This window comes from Ips typographus, linkage group LG2, assembly GCF_016097725.1.
Source record: "Ips typographus isolate SLU linkage group LG2, UJ_Ityp_2.0, whole genome shotgun sequence".
Classification (NCBI taxonomy): domain Eukaryota; kingdom Metazoa; phylum Arthropoda; class Insecta; order Coleoptera; family Curculionidae; genus Ips; species Ips typographus.
This window is the reverse complement of record NC_138423.1, coordinates 3,612,666-3,629,983: the sequence shown is the minus strand read 5'-3', so window position 1 is coordinate 3,629,983 and position 17,318 is coordinate 3,612,666. Positions and strand designations below refer to the sequence as shown.

General features: G+C 38.9%; 2 protein-coding genes across 4 annotated transcripts in view; one reads left to right on the top strand and one right to left on the bottom strand.

The window, feature by feature from the left end:
* The window catches only part of per (period circadian regulator), a 56,029-nt gene extending 55,596 nt beyond the window's left edge, over window positions 1-433 (top strand). Inside the window, exon 23 of one of the 2 annotated variants that reach the window (XM_081974122.1) lies at window positions 35-433. In XM_081974122.1, coding sequence (XP_081830248.1) covers window positions 35-118 — 84 coding nt within the window. In that variant the 3' untranslated portion in view covers window positions 119-433. The remainder of the gene's footprint in view (window positions 1-34) is intronic. The other variant, XM_081974124.1, reaches the window with a different exon arrangement.
* A 6,804-nt stretch (window positions 434-7,237) lies between these two features.
* LOC145724453 (acetylcholine receptor subunit alpha-like 1) overlaps window positions 7,238-17,318 on the bottom strand; it is a 40,282-nt gene continuing 30,201 nt past the window's right edge. The window contains exons 6-9 of one of the 2 annotated variants that reach the window (XM_081972739.1): window positions 15,049-15,509; window positions 11,094-11,290; window positions 10,588-10,841; window positions 7,238-10,537 (exon numbers count right to left, since the gene is read on the bottom strand). In XM_081972739.1, the coding sequence (XP_081828865.1) occupies window positions 10,334-10,537; window positions 10,588-10,841; window positions 11,094-11,290; window positions 15,049-15,509 (1,116 nt within the window). In that variant the 3' untranslated portion in view covers window positions 7,238-10,333. The remainder of the gene's footprint in view (window positions 10,538-10,587; window positions 10,842-11,093; window positions 11,291-15,048; window positions 15,510-17,318) is intronic. The other variant, XM_081972740.1, reaches the window with a different exon arrangement.

Below are 17,318 nucleotides of genomic sequence, written 5' to 3'. Positions count from 1 at the left end.
GGAGTTTGTTTTACGGTCTTTTTTAAATTTACAGCCCGCAAAGCGACGCTCTTACAGTTCTCTTATGATGATTTACGAAGAAGACGCCCCCCTACCACCACCGGAAGGCAATTCATAAAATTATTAACAAGTTAATGCCACCCAACATAAGCCTAAAAAATAGATTTTAGAATTTTTTTTTACAAATCAAAAGTGGAAGTGATACTGGGATAATTTAAACCACCAAAGATTGCTATAAGTTATATTTAAAATGTTACAAGTATTATTGTGTAGAAAAAATTTTGTGTGTTGTTACCTATGGACTATAGTATATTTAGCTACTAAACAATTGAGTATACCTACTTGTTGAGGTTATTTAGGTGTAAGTTCCTGTGAAACTTTAGAACTAACTATGTATTAATAAAGACTATCAGATATATTTCTCATTAACAAATTGTTTTATTTTTGAATTATTGTTTAACCTTGTCTAGTGTTAGATTCATTTGCGCTTACTGTAAAACATCAAATTAGCTCAAGCTCAAAGCGTACTCAACTTGTCACGTCTTTTTTTGACTTTTTTTCGTATTACCGCGACTCGCGAGTGTTACTCACTCCAGTCCATCCAAGCCGACGAATCCACATTTCTTAACGAGAGCGCTCTCCTTCAAGCCAGGAAGTTTTAGACAGGTGAGTCCCGTTCAGAAAGGTGGTGCGCCGTTTTCGAATTTTAATTATATTATTTTTCGATAAAACCTAAAGCCAGCAAATTTTACTGGTCTACAACGACAGTGATAATATTTTCTTCTTCTTCTGCTGCGTGTTCATTAATGGATGTTTGCGATCACATTAGTATGCATTAGTTCTTGCATTGTCCTCAGTCCTGTCCACAGCCTAACGTTGCGGAGCCATGACATCTTTTCCTGCCGATTCCTCTCTTTCCCCCAATCTTCCTATCAATTATCAATTGCAGGAATTGGTACCTCTCGTTGCGTATTACGTGGCCCAGAGGTATGCTGTTTTTCGACGTTTAATGGTGTCTAACAGTTCGCGGTTTTCATTGATTATTCTCAAGACCTCATCGTTGGTTCTTCTTGCAGTCCATGGAATTCTCAGTATATGTGTGTGTATCTATTTATATGTGCGTGCTGTTAATGAAGGTAATGATGGGGTATGGCGAGAATATAAGCAGATGAGAAATTATGTGGTAGCACAGATTAAACTGGAAAAAGAACAATATTATAAGCAAGTTATTGATAACAATAAAAATAATCCACGGGAAATGTGGAAAAAACTTAAGTTATTGTTGCCTGGGAAACAAACTTCAGCACCTGAAACAATTAATTTTGAGGGACAAATTATATCTGACCATTTGTCAATTGCCCAAAGCTTTAACAATTACTTTCTTGAGAGCATTGATGTTATCATTAGTAACATTCCTGACTCTGCTTTGATGGGGGAGCTTCCGGTGGCAGCTCCTTGTGTAGCTGAGAAATTTGATCGGTTTAAATCTTTGTCCATGACAGATCTGAAACGTATCTTGAATGATTTGAGGGACGTTGGGGGTGGGGGACTAGTGGAATCTCCAAACGTATTGTCACGTTAAGGGTTGGTTGAGGGGGAAGAACACACAGGATTCCACAAGTAACCCACTTTATTTAAGTAGTTGTGCCTTATTGTCTAGATAGTTATCTTACCCCCAGATGGTCAAGATGGCTGGGAGCATGATGTGAACTGGCTAGGCTGAAGATACACGGAGGGCAGCGCTTTAGCGGTGGTGAATGAACCCTAGACTTAGGTCCGAGGGCATTCACCGAGCCGGCAAAGACGTGAAGAACCTAACAAAGGGAGGTAAGCTGGAACGGCAACTTAAGCTGCGCGCCCACACTATTTCCTTTGCTAGGGCTGATCTAGGGTGTGGCACTTGGTCACCTACTGCTCCACGTTAAGTTGCACAATAGGCGTACCCAGACTAACCCAGAGATCAGTCAGTGACTTCCCTCTGGGGAGACCCCAGAGTTCGGTAATCTGTACGTGCTTTTGGTGCAGTATTTATACCCACATCATGACCCCAATTCGCAAATATTGCTGACACAAACATTGTACTGGGGGAGACCGGGGCAACTTAGGGTAACGGCACCTAGTGTAATCTTTATGTTACAGTATTTTGTGTGATGTTTGTTGTGTGGCTGTTGATAGGCTTTTGGATGTTGTGAATACTTCTCTGATAAATGGTGTTTTTCCCGATGAGTGGAAGGTGTCAACGGTTTTTCCCGTTCTTAAGGTTGCGGGCACTGTTCTCTGCGGTGAGTTCAGGCCTATAAACACTGTCGAAACTTATGAAAAGGTTTTGGAGTTGGCTGTTAAAAAGCAAATACAAGAGCACTGTGATAGAAATAATATTATAGCAAAAAATCAGTCGGGCTTTCGAGAACGCCACTCATGTGAAACTGTTGTTGTCAATATGTGTGACATCTTTAAAAGAGAGTTGGATAAAGGTAATTTCGTTTTGGCAGTGTTCTTGGATTTTAAGAGAGCGTTTGAGACCGTGGACAGAGGATTGTTGTTGCGTAAACTGAGTGCACTGAACATGGGCTTTGGTGGTGCAGTTTTGGGATGGTTTACTTCGTATTTGCAGAACAAGAGACAAAAAGTCAAATTTCGGAATTGTTTGTCTGATGAAATAAATGTAGGGTATGGAGTGCCACAGGGAACCGTTTTGGGTCCACTGTTGTTTCTCTTATACGTAAATGACATTGTCGAGGTTGTTCGTGTTTGTAGGGTGGAACTGTTCGCAGATGATACCATGCTGTATGTGACTGGTAAAGATTTAGCATTTATGCAACAAAGGATGAATGATGACTTACAGAAACTGTTTCAGTGGCTTTGTGTAAACAAGTTGTGTGTGAACACATCAAAGTCAAAGTTCTGTTTGTTTGGCAGCAAGTATAACTTAAGACATGTGAATGTGAATAGTATAATATATGTATAATGACATAGTCATCAATAATACCACCATCAAGCACGAGCAGCAGGTTAAATATCTGGGAGTGATTCTGGATTCCGGCCTGAAATTTCACGACCATGCAGATTACGTAACACGAACATTTTCAAGAAAAGTTGGTTTTATTTCCAGGATGGGCAGACAGTTCTCACTCGAAACTAAGCTTCTTTTGTATAATAGCCTGGCGGCACCACACCTGCAGTTTTGTTCCACCCTGTTGTATGGTTTACCTGCTTTTAAGGTTAGTGCGATCTAGATTGTTCAAAATCGTGCAATGAGGACAATATTAAAGTGCAACAGATACACACCCATTTCGACGATGCTCGGCGTTTTGAATATTTTACCGGTGAGACAAAAAATTTTATATGATGTGCATGTTTTTATGTTTAAGATTAAAAATAAGATGTTACCGTCGTATATTTGTGAAAGATTTAAGTTTTTTAAAGATGTTCACCGGTATGATACTAGAGGTTCTGCGGATTTTATATTGTCTGATTCGTGTAAAACTGGTCAATTGTATAATTCTATGTTATATAAAGGACTGCAGGAATTTAATATGTTGCCGAATCATATTAAAGATTGTCGCAACATCGAGAATTTTAAAAAATTAATTAGAGAACACTTTTTGTAGATTTTATATTGTGATGCCTATGTATTTTTTAAATTTATTTTAAGTTTTTTATAGTTACCCTTTGTAATTGTTTTTGTATATAGCATTATGCTAAATAAATCATTATTCTTCTTCTATACACGCCTATAGACCCAGATCTCGAATGCATCCAGCTTGTTCATAGTGCTCACCTTCAGTGTCCATCCTTCCATGCGATAAAGCAACACTGTCCAGACATAGCATTTGACAAATCTAATTCTCAAGCCAAGATCGAAATCAGTATTGGTGAGCACTTTTTTGAATTACATGAACGCACTGCGGGCATTTTCAATCCGGCATCTGATTCCCAGTTTTCACACAGACACGTTCCTAGATATTTAAATTTATTTACTCGCTCTATTGGTTGATGCTCATATGTTCGGCTTGAGTTTTGAAATTCTTGTGGCTTTCGAGTAATTATCATGAATTTAGTCTTTTTGGTGTTGATATTTATTTTATCCAGATTGCCTCGTTTTTAGAGGATAATTCAATGTTAAGCCCAGATCAATTCGGATTTCGTGAGGGCAGAAGCACTGTTCAGGCAATACTGAACTTGGTGAGTGCCATCCTCGAGGGGTACGAGAATAGGGAACACACAGTCACGGTTTTTTGCGATTTAAGCAAGGCTTTTGACTGTGTGTCTCATAATCTTCTCTTAAGAAAACTTTCTTATTACGGCTTCGACCGGAACAGCATTGCCTTACTAACATCATATCTAAGTGGCCGGTATCAGTGTGTATCCCTTAATGGTAAAAGCTCAAAGAGGGAAGCTATAAGGACGGGTGTCCCACAGGGCTCGGTTCTGGGGCCTCTTCTCTTCTTACTGTACATTAATAACCTAACCTCAATAGCCCATGATGAGAAATATATACTATTCGCTGATGATACCACCTTTTTCGTCCGGAATGTCGACCTTAATGCGGCTGCTGAAGCCTCTCAAGCGGCTCATGCTCGAGCGCGGGTCTGGTTTGAGAAAAACAACCTAGTTCTCAATGAAGACAAAACTTCTCGCACTGTATTCTCTCTTAGAGATACGGCCAGCATTCCACACCTCAATCAGGCAACCAGATTTCTGGGCGTACAACTAGACACTGAATTGAGATTTGACTATCATATCCCTCCGGGGCGCGGTTTTTGCACTTCGAAGACTATCGGGTGTGGTGAACGTTCAGTTTATGTGCACTGCTTACTTCGCCCTCTTTCATTCTGTCATGTCCTATGCTGCAATAATCTGGGGTCACTCCGCGGGTAGGCGACGTGTTTTCGCTCTTCAGCGTAGGGCAATCAGGGTGGTCTCGGGTTTGGGCTACAGGGATGACTGTAGGGAGAAATTTACAGCTCTCGGTATAATGACGTTCCCTTGTGTTTACATATTTCAAAATTTAATGCATCTGAAAAATAACTTCAACCATTCCACAATGCATATTGATGTGCACCGCTGGGAGACTCGTTTCGGAGGTGACCTAGTGATACCTTTTCATAGGTTAGAGAGAACAAGAATAGGTCCAAATTACTGGGCACAAAAATTTTATAATAAACTTCCACACAGTTATAGGCTGCTTCCTGTGGCCCGGTTTGAGAACCGACTTCGGGATTATTTGCTTCGAAACCCCTTCTAAAGTCTTGATGACTTTTTGAATAGTAATAGCTTAGTATAGTGATACGTGTATGTGATTGTAGTATATTATAGTTCTAAATTCATTGTCAAGTCTTTTGTTTTATGGATGTAATTGTCTAATTGTCCATTTTAACAAATCTAAATATTACTGATCAAGCTTTGTTTTAAACTATATTTTAGCACTTATTTTAGGGATTTTTTTTAGCATTATATTTGCAATTACTTATCTATGTTAGTGATTACGTGTGTAAACCATCTGGTGCTTAACATGAATAAAGTATTATTATTATTATTATTATATTGAGGCCCATGTTCTTACTGCATTCCCCGACAGTCCCAAGCATATCCCGCAAATCCTCCATGTTATCTGCAATTAGAACTGTGTCGTCCGCATACCGAATATTGTTGACCCATACACCATTCACCTTAAACGCCCACGTTGCGTTCTTCTAAGGCTTCCGGAAAGACGGCTTCAGAATATAAATTGAAGAGAAGTGGGGAGAGAACACACCCTTGTCTGACTCCTCTACAAATTGGTCTTGCGTCTATGAGATCGTTACCAACTCTGATTTCAGCCATTTGGTTCTAGTATAGGCTTTGAATGCAGCGGATGTTTTTTTGGTCTATGTCCAATCTATTTAGGATTTGGATCAGTTTATGATGTTGGACTCTGTCGAACGCCTTTTCATAATCGATGAAAGCATGGAAGTATTATGTCCTTTCTCTGATCGTTGCAGTTCTGAATCAATACTTGAGTCGCAACTAATGCTTTTCTCGAGCCTAAACCTCGTCTGAATCCAAATTCTGTGGATCCCATGTTTCTTTCGCACTTTATTGATATTCTGTAGTGGATATAATCTTAAGGAATATCTTCAGTGTGTGACTCATATGAAGCTGGTTAGTCTGTGGTCCTCACATTTTCTTGCATTGTTCTTTTTCGGCAAGGAGACTAAATTCGATGTTAACCATTTGGCGGGATATTCGCCTGTGTTATAGATTCGATTAAATATTGTCTGAAGAACTGTGATGCTTTTGTCGTCCAATAGTTTGAGCAACTCTACAGGTATGCGGTCTGGACCGTTCCGAATTTCCTCTTTTGGAGAGAGGTATTTGTCGTCTACATTTTCAACAGTAGGTCTTTCATCGGCAGAAAGGTTACTAATATAGTTTTCCCATATGATTTTACGCTGTTGATCATCCTGCGCTAATTCTCCTTGATCGTTTTTTACATTAGAGAATGGACTCTTTCTATATACTCCTGCCGTCTCTTTTATCTTTCTGTGTAGGTTGAAGTCATCGTGTATTCTTTGTAGTTGTTCTAGTTCTTCACACTTGTTGTTTCAGCCACTCATTCTTAGCGGTTCTCATCTTCATTATAATGACTTTCTGGATTTTTTTGTAGTTATCACCATTCCCTTTGTTCTTGTAACTGCTGAAATTGTTGAAAGAGTGTAAGGAGCAAGTCTGGAATATGGGTTAAAACTAAATCGACAAAAAAACTAAGTTAATGGTAGTATATATCGTACCAACAGAATAGACAGAGCGCCTACCATAAACTGAATATAAAATGATAGAAGAAAATAATCTGGGTGCTGCGTATCCTTGGCCTTTGAAAGCCACAGACTGGGCAGCTTTGAAATGTGGGTCAGGAGAATAAGGTTTTTAAGAATTCTTTAGATTGCTCACAGAACCATCAATAACTTGTCAATATATTAGAACTTCAAATTAATGTAAGACCATAGATTAAATGTAAGACTGTGAATACAAAGAATTCTCAAGTTTTTTGGACATGGGAACAGGAGAAAGGATGAGAATTTGGAAAAACTTGTGATACCAGGAAAAAATCGAAGATATGAGACCTAGAGGGCGATCGCCGAGGCGATGGATAGATCAAGTGAAGCACTCCACAGGAAGGTTACTTCAGGACAACATGAGGTGCATTACAGATAGATTTAAGTGAAGGAGGTAAATAAATAGGTGGTGCAATGTGCAATCACATACGCATTTTCAATATGATTTATTAATTTCGATTATTACATACCAATATAATACATGGTGTTTTGCGTACATTTACAGAGGCTGAAACATCACTTATATTATGAAATTGGTGTTTTGTATTATCAACAATTCTAAACAATCTTGATATCTTTCCAAACTTTTCAATAACAGTTTCAAAAATTACTATAATTGTAACAGTCACCCTTCAAATTTTGTTCGATAAAATTTTGATTGACTTTTTCAAAAACATTATAAAGTAAAAAAATCAATCCAAATGCGTCATTACTGATCTCCACTCAATATCCCAACGTAGTATATTTGAAATATTTTTACAATTATTGTAATATTATTGACCGGATATTTTATAGTTATTATAACAACTCGTGAGCATAATAACTCTAAAATCCCCCATCAGCCGTTTTATAGTAATAATTAATATAATTTACATAATAACATTCGTCTCTACAGTGTCTTCCTATTGTAATGATTATCATCGTTATTATTATTTAGTCTTTGATTTGCTTTCAAAGAAAATGACCAATTCGACCTGATGAATTTGGTGAAAAAATAGATCTACTTTGCTTCAGAAAAGTAACGACAAGACGCGACTCATATATTTACATAGTGAAGCGGGTGTTTGAATAAAAAAACTGCTTCTTTATCAGTTTTTGCGACCTCTTTGAGAAAAAAAAATTGTAAGACTAGTTTGCTATCACTAATTAATCGGAAGATCGATGAACATGCGAAAACGCAAAACTCATATACGAGAAATATTTACAAGTTTTCTTCAGTTACTTTCAAACCAAGCAGAATTTTAAAGGGTTGCACTAACATAGAACATGAGAAAGCGTTGTGTTTAGACAAAAGTGCTGTTAGAAACTGAATTTCAGCAATCAATCAATGTCTTTCGCTTCCTTTTAGAGAGCAAGTGGTATAATGGATTCGAAAATGATAGAAATAATCTAGAAAGGAAGCTCATATTGCTTATTGACATTTTCAACGCCAAGGAATTGTTTGTTCAGAATGTTTTTTTCCTGGTGGAGCAGACTTTGCGGAGGAAAATGTATTCAGTTAAGCCAGTTGTCAGAAAAAGCAGATAGATTTTTTGTTTAATAAGTACCTTGATTATATATCAATGTTTGATTTGACAGCTGAAGAAAAATTGTATATTATTTCTAATATCAGTTTTTGCGTGATTCGGTATACTTATACTTTAGTAAATTGGTGAAAGTAACTGTAAACTAATAATTATACAGACTATTAGAAGGTTATTCGCAAAACAGAGATTTACAGAAAGTTTTAGGGTACTATTTCAGACACTTTTTGGCAAATCTAGTTGATATAGGTTACAGTAGAATAGTGTAAACATGAAACTCGCTGAAATTCAACAATGTTATTGAAAGAATTTGAAGAAACTAATGTGCATAATGTTTTACGATTCATTAAATTAAAGCAGATGTTCGAAGATGACAAAATAATAAAATGCACGAGGCATGTTTTAGTGGCTGCTAAGCAGGAATATGGAAAACGAACAATAACAGATTTTGTCACTGAACCGATTTGGTATAAATAAGACTCGACATCCGTTAGTAAGAGAGACGGTCAGAAAACTCCGTCTCGTGCCACACTATATAGTCGTCCCGAATACTGCAACCCGCACCGGGTTCGTAAATTAATAAAAGAGTAAATCATTCCTAAATTATAATAATAGCGAGTGCCAAACCCTCCAGAATGCTGCCCTCATAGTTTAACAAATGTAAGTACAAACTTGTTCATCAGCACCGTACAACACCTTGTTCATCATCATCTGATGGCAAGGCGCCTGCTGAAATATTCTTTGGACGCATGCCACGAACCATCCTTAGCCTTCTTCTACCAAGCACAACCAGTTGTGTTAGAGATGAAGCAATGGAATCACAATTTAACCGCCACAATGGTACCAAAGTCCGATCGTTTCAAGTAGGCGACTTAATCTACTGTCGTCGTCTTCGCGATCAACCGTGGACCTGTGGAACTATCGAAGCTGTTAAAGGAGTCCTCTATGATGTCAGAACACCCACCGAAGTCTCGCGTTTTCACGTCAACCAACTTTGTTTACGCTCAGCCAAAGAGCGGGAATTAGAAGAGGTGACTGAAGACTATAATCTAAATGTTCTCTTTGACGGATTTAGGATCCCGTCCGCAAGTTCCGGTTCTTGCTCAAACACCTATACAAAATCCATCTCAAAACATTCCGGACACATTAGTTAGAGTCGGAAATCAAGATTAAAATGAACAGCCAGTAGAGAGCTACTAAAAGGGGGAGATGTTGTTTGAGTTCACTTGACGGGACAAGCGAGATCCTTCATGACCCAGTCATCGTCGAGGGGTACGGAAGAGTAATTCAACCATTACATCATCGCCTTTGATAATATCCGGCGCAGATGTGGACGAAACGTCAGGAAAAAATTCCATTGGACCACGGCTTATAAGCCCGGATAACTTTCAAATTCATTATCTGATAATAACAGATTTTGTCACTGAACCGATTTGGTATAAATAAGACTAACGGATGTCGATCCGTTAGTAAGAGAGACGGTCAGAAAACTCCGTCTCGTGCCACACTATATAGTCGTCCCGAATTCTGCAACCCGCACCAGGTTCGTAAATTAATGAAAATAGTAAATCATTCTTAATCTATAATAATAGCGAGTGTCAAACCCTCCAGAATGCACATGTAAGTACAAACTATTCAATAATTGTGTTTGTGCATGAAAAAAGTTATTGTTCAAAGTGTTACTTAAACTATTTACCAAACTGATAAATCGACCATTTTGTCATTTAGTTACTTTCACCAATTCGTTACGTCTTTAAAACTATCTTATCAAATATAATATTATTAATGTTAATATCATATAAAAAGTCAACATTTCATATTCTTGCTCAAACAGGCACTGACCAATTTTCAAATATGTTTGGGTTCCAATCTAAAAATGGTCAGTACCTGTGGCAAAATTAACCATCAAATCGTGATATGAATGATCGGCCACCAAGTTTGCGCCGAAGATTCAAGTGATTCAACTAGAAGTACGATATTGTCGTGGCTTTTTCACATTTCTTCGGGCACCATTTGTAACAAAGCCAACCTTTTTTTGGCTACTTTCGAAAACACCACGTCGATCGGTTGTGCGGTGTCGTAAAGAGAGGGCGCGTTTAGGATAATGACTCCGGTGCCTATTACGCATGCTAACGTGAAAATCCAAAGGAATAAACGATCTAGCACCATTGCCACGTATTTCCAATCATCCGCAACCTAAAAAAGATGTAACTCATGCAGAAATTCAGAAGATATCCAACACTCACGTTTTCAAAACTATCCTTATTCTTCATATGTTGAGCGATAAATTTAGAGTCGGCGATGGTTTTCTCCATGTCCTGACCTTCGATCTTGTCAAAGGCTGGACTAATGTCGTTGGGCGGATCAAACGCACCCATTCTACAACTTGCTGGACTATACAGTTCCTCATCGCCGCCTGTTAAAGGAAGGGGGAAAGGTGGCTCACCAAAACAAGATCCAAGCCCTGCTGGAGGAATTTCAAACCTTTTTGATGCCAAACCTACATTATTAATTTAACAAATAAGCTTATATGTATAGTGGATACTGAAATTTATTAGGATTGGGGCCGGAAATAAAACCAAATAAAACCAACCACAGTTAATGTTACAGCGTTAATGGTTACAACTTTTGACACCTAAAGAAGAGTTGGTTTGATTTCCGGCCCTAAACTCAATATCTACTTTGTAAGATAAGGGCGCTAAAAGCAAAACTATTCTTACTATAAAGTATAGTTAAACTCGAAAGCACTTACCAATGTCAAAACTTTCAAAATTGGTTTTGTCATAGATTTTAAACTGGTCCGACATGGGAATGTGTATAACGTCGGTTAGCATCGAGTCGACTTTATCGTCGTCGTCCTTTTTTGGTCTCTTGATGAAAAGGAATGGTGGCAGTGTTTCAATGAAGACGGTTCGTACCCATGGTGCTAACTTATGTGTCACTGGAGACCTGCCAAAAAAAACACATAGTATCCCAATTAAGTTATCTTGAGTCGAAAATTTCTCCAAACAAGAGACAAAATGTGATGATTAGTAGAAGTTAACTTGTTATTTCGGGTTTGGATGAAAGTTTCAGGTGAAGAAAAGGACAAAACTGACTGTCCGGATTCGAGTAAACAATCAGTAATATAGATTATTTTTTTGTCAATGAAATGGAAGCTGTTCACATAAATAACATTTCCTTAGAAAACAATATTCCACAGAGACTAAACAGTAATTTTTTGTTGTCATTTGAATCTCAAATAACACCAGTGATGATGTTTTAATACAAGACAAAAATAGAAGAGACTGTCATGTCAGCGTAATTACATGAAACAAGTCAGTGGAATAATTTGATTTAAAAGAAAAAGAGAAGGTAGAAAACAAAACAAGCTGAAAAAATATAAATATTCATAGTGAGCTTAAGAAGGTTTCAGAGGCCTCTGGCAATACAAAATGGCTGCCAGAGACCTCTGGCACGTTAAAAACAATTCATAGTAAGCTTAAGAAGGTTTCAGAGGCCTCTGGCAATACAAACTGGCTGCCAGAGGCCTCTGGCACGTTAAAAACAATTCATAGTAAGCTTAAGAAGGTTTCAGAGGCCTCTGGCAATTCAAAATGGCTGCTGGAGTCCTCTATGGCACGTTAAAAACAATTCATAGTAAGCTTAAGAAGGTTTCAGAGGCCTCTGGCAATACAAAATGGCTGCCAGAGACCTCTGGCACGTTAAAAACAATTCATAGTAAGCTTAAGAAGGTTTCAGAGGCCTCTGGCAATACAAAATGGCTGTCAGAGGCCTCTGGCACGTAAAAACAATTCATAGTAAGCTTAAGAAGGTTTCAGAGGCCTCTGGCAATACAAAATGGCTGCCAGAGACCTCTGGCACGTTAAAAACAATTCATAGTAAGCTTAAGAAGGTTTCAGAGGCCTCTGGCAATACAAAATGGCTGCCAGAGACCTCTGGCACGTTAAAAACAATTCATAGTAAGCTTAAGAAGGTTTCAGAGGCCTCTGGCAATACAAAATGGCTGCCAGAGACCTCTGGAACGTTAAAAACAATTCATAGTAAGCTTAAGAAGGTTTCAGAGGCCTCTGGCAATACAAAATGGCTGCCAGAGACCTCTGGCACGTTAAAAACAATTCATAGTAAGCTAGAAGAAGGTTTCAGAGGCCTCTGGCAATTCAAAATGGCTGCTAGAGGCTTCTGGCACGTTAAAAACAATTCATAGTAAGCTTAAGAAGGTTTCAGAGGCCTCTGGCAATTCAAAATGGCTGCCAGAGGTAAAAGAGAAGGAGTGCTCAATGTGACCCAAAGCTGGTGCGAGAAGGAATAATTTAAGGTAAATCTTCTTCGCAAAACAGTCATAATACTATACACCAGGAGGCAGAGGCTGGAATTTCTTCGGCCATTTGTTTTTTTTGGTGAAGAATGTGCGACTTAAGTAAAGTATCTGGGAGTCACTCTTGACAGCTCACTTGAAGCCAGTACTTGGAAAGTCTAGTATAAGTAAAGCATAGATTTCTTTATGGAGATGCAGAAGTATCTGTGGGAAATTTTTGGGTGTTGGACCACCCTAGATGCTGTGGCTTTACACTAGTATCATCAGACTCATGCTCGTCTGGTACAACAAAAGTCTCCGGAGGATCGCCACCAATATACAATATTCAATGCAGATACAGGCCTGTCTAAGTATCAGGGGGGCCATCAAAAAGGAGTACTTCCTCAATCTGCTTCCTCTTCAGCTTCTGACTTGACGGCATACATGGAGCGTCGAGGAGCACTTTTGGAAAATCTGAACCGTGAGTCTCTGACGATGTCGGATGCAACACAGCTAGAACGCTAAGCCACATGGGCAGACGGCTCGAAATCCGTAGAGGTAAGAGCCTCGGTTTACAACGACAAGGCGAATATCTGCCTAAGGAGGGAAGCATCCCTCCAGGCAGATATTCGCCAGGTCTTCGCCGCCAGGTCTTCCAGGCGGAACTGTTTGCCAGCGAAGTCTCCTCCAGGAAGAAGATCCGAAACCTTCCGACTTCATCCGAACGGAAATCGATAAAAAATTTAACGGACAGTGAGGCGGCCGTACGAACCCTGTCGTCGGATCTGGTGGGAGCTCGTACGAAGCACTAAACATTCTTGGACAAACCAACATTGTTACCCTAACGTGGATTCCGGGTCATTTCGGCTTCAGAGGCTGATAAACTCGCGATTCAAGCGTCAGAGGAGGCCTTCACAGACTAAAAACTGGTGATCGGTCTTGCTTACAGTGAAGCAAAGAATATTATCTCGGAGTGGTGCAACGAAGAGCACTCTGGCTTAAGAACGCCGGGAATGATCCATTTCAAAGAATTTATGAAAGGTCCGTCTAAGACTTCTTTTTCTTCGTGGCGTGACGGACCGTGTGCGGTCCTTGGCCTCTAATATACATTGCCTCCAATCTTCCCGATCCCCGATCGTTGCTTCCAGTTTCTTAATCCCAGGAGGTCACCGCAGTCCCTCCGGACAGAGTCCTCCCACCTGTCTCTTGGTCTGCCAGCTGGCCATTTGCCGTTGATTCTGCCATACGTGTCCTGCCACCTTCAACTTCCGCAATCTTACCAAGTTCGTCTAAGACTAGGACTGATAATCTCTTGCAATTCAGCAGACAACACTTAAAGGCTATGACGACACATGGCAGATAAGACGAGAAGATAAGACAGGATAAGACTTCCTGTCGTCCGACTCTCGCCAGATCCAGGTATCGTGCTTTTGGACAAGAGGCACTCCGGCCAGAGGATCTGGACAACATCTCGCTCAGAAAGGTCATCCGGTTCCTGGAACAGCTGGATATTCTGACTGAACTATGATCGAAGAGATGTGTGAGCTACAATACACCAACGGTCGCAGCAATTGTCCACTCACTTAACATAACAACAACTGATAAGAAAGTGTATTCCCGAAACAAGCTAAACAATATGATGAAACATTTTCTGAATAGGAATGTGTAGAGAGTGAAATTTGATGAAACGTTTCAACTTTCAAATAAAACATGGGTTGTACCTGAGAAGAAGTAGTAATTTAGTGGTGGGTGATCATATTCTTCTCAGTGGTCTGGGGAAGACTACTGAGGATTCCCTGGACAGACCGCAGAACTTACGTATTCATACTCGAAGAACTTAACATTCAAGTCAGATTTTCAACTAAAACTGATTCTCAAGTATTTTGGACATGTCAACAGGAGGAAAGATGACAATCTCGAAAACCTTATGGTTCAAGGTAAGGTAGAGGGAACACGACCTAGAGGACGTTCTTCAAAACGATGGCTGGAGCAGGTGAAGCAGTTTACAGGAAAATCTTTCCAAGACAGCATTAGAAGCACGTCAGATAGAGAGGATTGGAGGGAAACTGCTAAAAACATGAAGCTAACGACTAGATCAAATCATATTCTTGTGCAATTTAAGTAATCGAGGAAAAGAGTGCAGATAACTTACCGTTATTTTGCTACAATTTTGAAAGTTTCGAAGAAGGAGGAATAAGAAATACATTGTATGCACAGTTCTCACAATTCAATCGTAGATAACAACGTCATATTGAGAAAGGTGAAATTTAACAGGCTTTTTTATATTTGCTTCATTTGCTTCATCATCACATATCAGAGTACATATTTTTTTCTAGATAAATACACATGATCAAAGTGAAAAATTCCTAAAAGTGACCATAGCTGGTAGGTGTTTAATTAATTGACTTACCTGAAATTGACGTTCAAAACTGCAATAGTGACTACCACCGACAATGTGCAGAGCAGCATGGTGAACAGTAGGTATTTTCCTAACAATGGCACTGTGATGGACGTAGGAGGAATAATTTCGACCAAAAGCAAGAAGAACACGGTCAGCGAGAGTAAAATTGAAATACTTAAAGACACTTTTTCGCCGCTGTCGCTTGGTAGATAGAAGACGAGAATACTGAGGAATGAAATACCAACACAAGGAATTATCAAGTTCACTGTGTAAAATAAAGTCTTTCTTCTAAGGGTGATATTGAAAATAATATCCGGATAGGGTTCCTCGCAACACGAGTAGTACTTTTCGTTTCGTGCCGCCGGTACTTTCATTATATCCCATTCCACCGATATGTAATAATCTTGTAGGTCAATTCCCATTTCAATGTTATTGCTGTGCTCCGTTTGCTTTAAGTGACGTAAGTCTATCTGGAAAAACAGAAGGAAAGGAATAAGAATTAATTAAATTGCTCGTAAACTTAACCAAATCTGTTACTATCGACCCGTATAGTCATAAGGGCGAATCTATTTTAGTTTGACATACTGAAATTTATGGCATGTTTTCTTTTTTTATGGCTGCATGTTGAATTCGCAAGTGAGACCCTTTTGTTTGAATTCCCTTAGCCTTGTTCAGAATACTATATAGTTAAGGTGGTTTATAGCTTTGTTTTGCTCCAGAAACTGTAGTTTCTGCAAACGCTTATCCTTCGGAATTTCAAATTAGGGGGATGAAGTTTTATGGCACATCAAAAATATGAAAATATTCGACTGGCGTTTGATGTTCTCCCTCTCGCTGTTAAGGAACTATGTAAGAGTCGAGCGAATATAATCAGACATTTTAGCGTGTGACTTGAATAACAAAATGACATGAAGTTGAAGACAGTGTGATTTTTCAAGATGTCGAGTAAAATTAAGGAGTTGGAAGTTCAGAACTTAATTTAATTCAAACCAAACGTTTATTCCAGCATATGAAATGTTTGAGAAGAATGATTGGTAATTTTTGCAAAGCTGGGAAGTGCTCCTAAACAAGAACTACAGAACTTGAGTTCTCTGATAGGCAGAAATATGGAAAATGGAAGTTGAATTTGCTCTTGCAGTAATTTTAATATAAATATGAGGTTTGGCAGACCATTGACAAGGGTCATCTTATGGTAGAATTCAGAGATCGTCTTAAATGTGCACTCCTCTCATTCTCAAGTTTACTCAATTTACGGTTTCCTTAAGTCCACCTCACTTTCCGTATTCATTCTGTATTCATTAAATTTAATAGACTCTAAATTTTTGAGTTATTAAGTATTCATATTTTAGAAAGTGTTGTCAAGAAGTAGTGCAATTGTGTAAGAGTTTGAAGTGCGGCTACAAAGCTCAACAACCTTAATAGCTCAGGATGAAGAACTCCACTTTGCAAGAGTAAAAACTAAAAAAATGAGAAGCAAAAAAGAAATACGAGTAGCTGTATTAAGGGAAATTTTAAAGCAGGAACAAATAAAAACTGAAAAGTTGATCAAAGCTGAATTAGATATGTTGTTTATTTATTAAATTATATTGAGTAAGCACATTTTAACAACAAATCAGCCTGAGTAGTGTATATGAATAAATCCTGTTTTAGTTACATTTCCTCTAGCATTATGTGGTATTCTTCAGGCTAGTCTACAAAATTTTGTATGTTCTATATTGCTATATGATGCAATACAGTTGTTACAGCAATGACTCTTGCAAACTTCTAAATAGGCATCCTTTCTATATTTTGTTTTTCATATTTACCTTAACTCCGCCTGGGTCATCCGATGGTTGGACTGAGTAGCTCATCGGCTGCCGGTCCCAAGCCCGGATAAAGGAGGAGGGCTGGCAGGTGAGGTTAGCAGCCTACCTGCAGTAAAACAACCCACAAGCTCATAGAACCAGCCACAAGCCTCGGAAGCGGACGGATACAACGATGACGACCCCAACTACAGACGCGGATACGTAGAGGAAAAGGAAAAAGAAAAAAGAGTGGTGGAGGAAAAACACGATAAGATGCGCCTGTTGGAACGTAAGATCTTGGAACGGGAGATAACAAGAGATTCTGCTGAAAATGGAAATACACAAAATAGATTGTGCATTATCCCAAACTAGAAAAGAGGTGATCTCACATATAAAGGATACATACTCAAATACTGTGGAGGCGAGAAACACAAACGAGCCACAGCCAGTGTAGGCCTGCTAATTAATAACAAATTTACACAGAATATAAAAGAT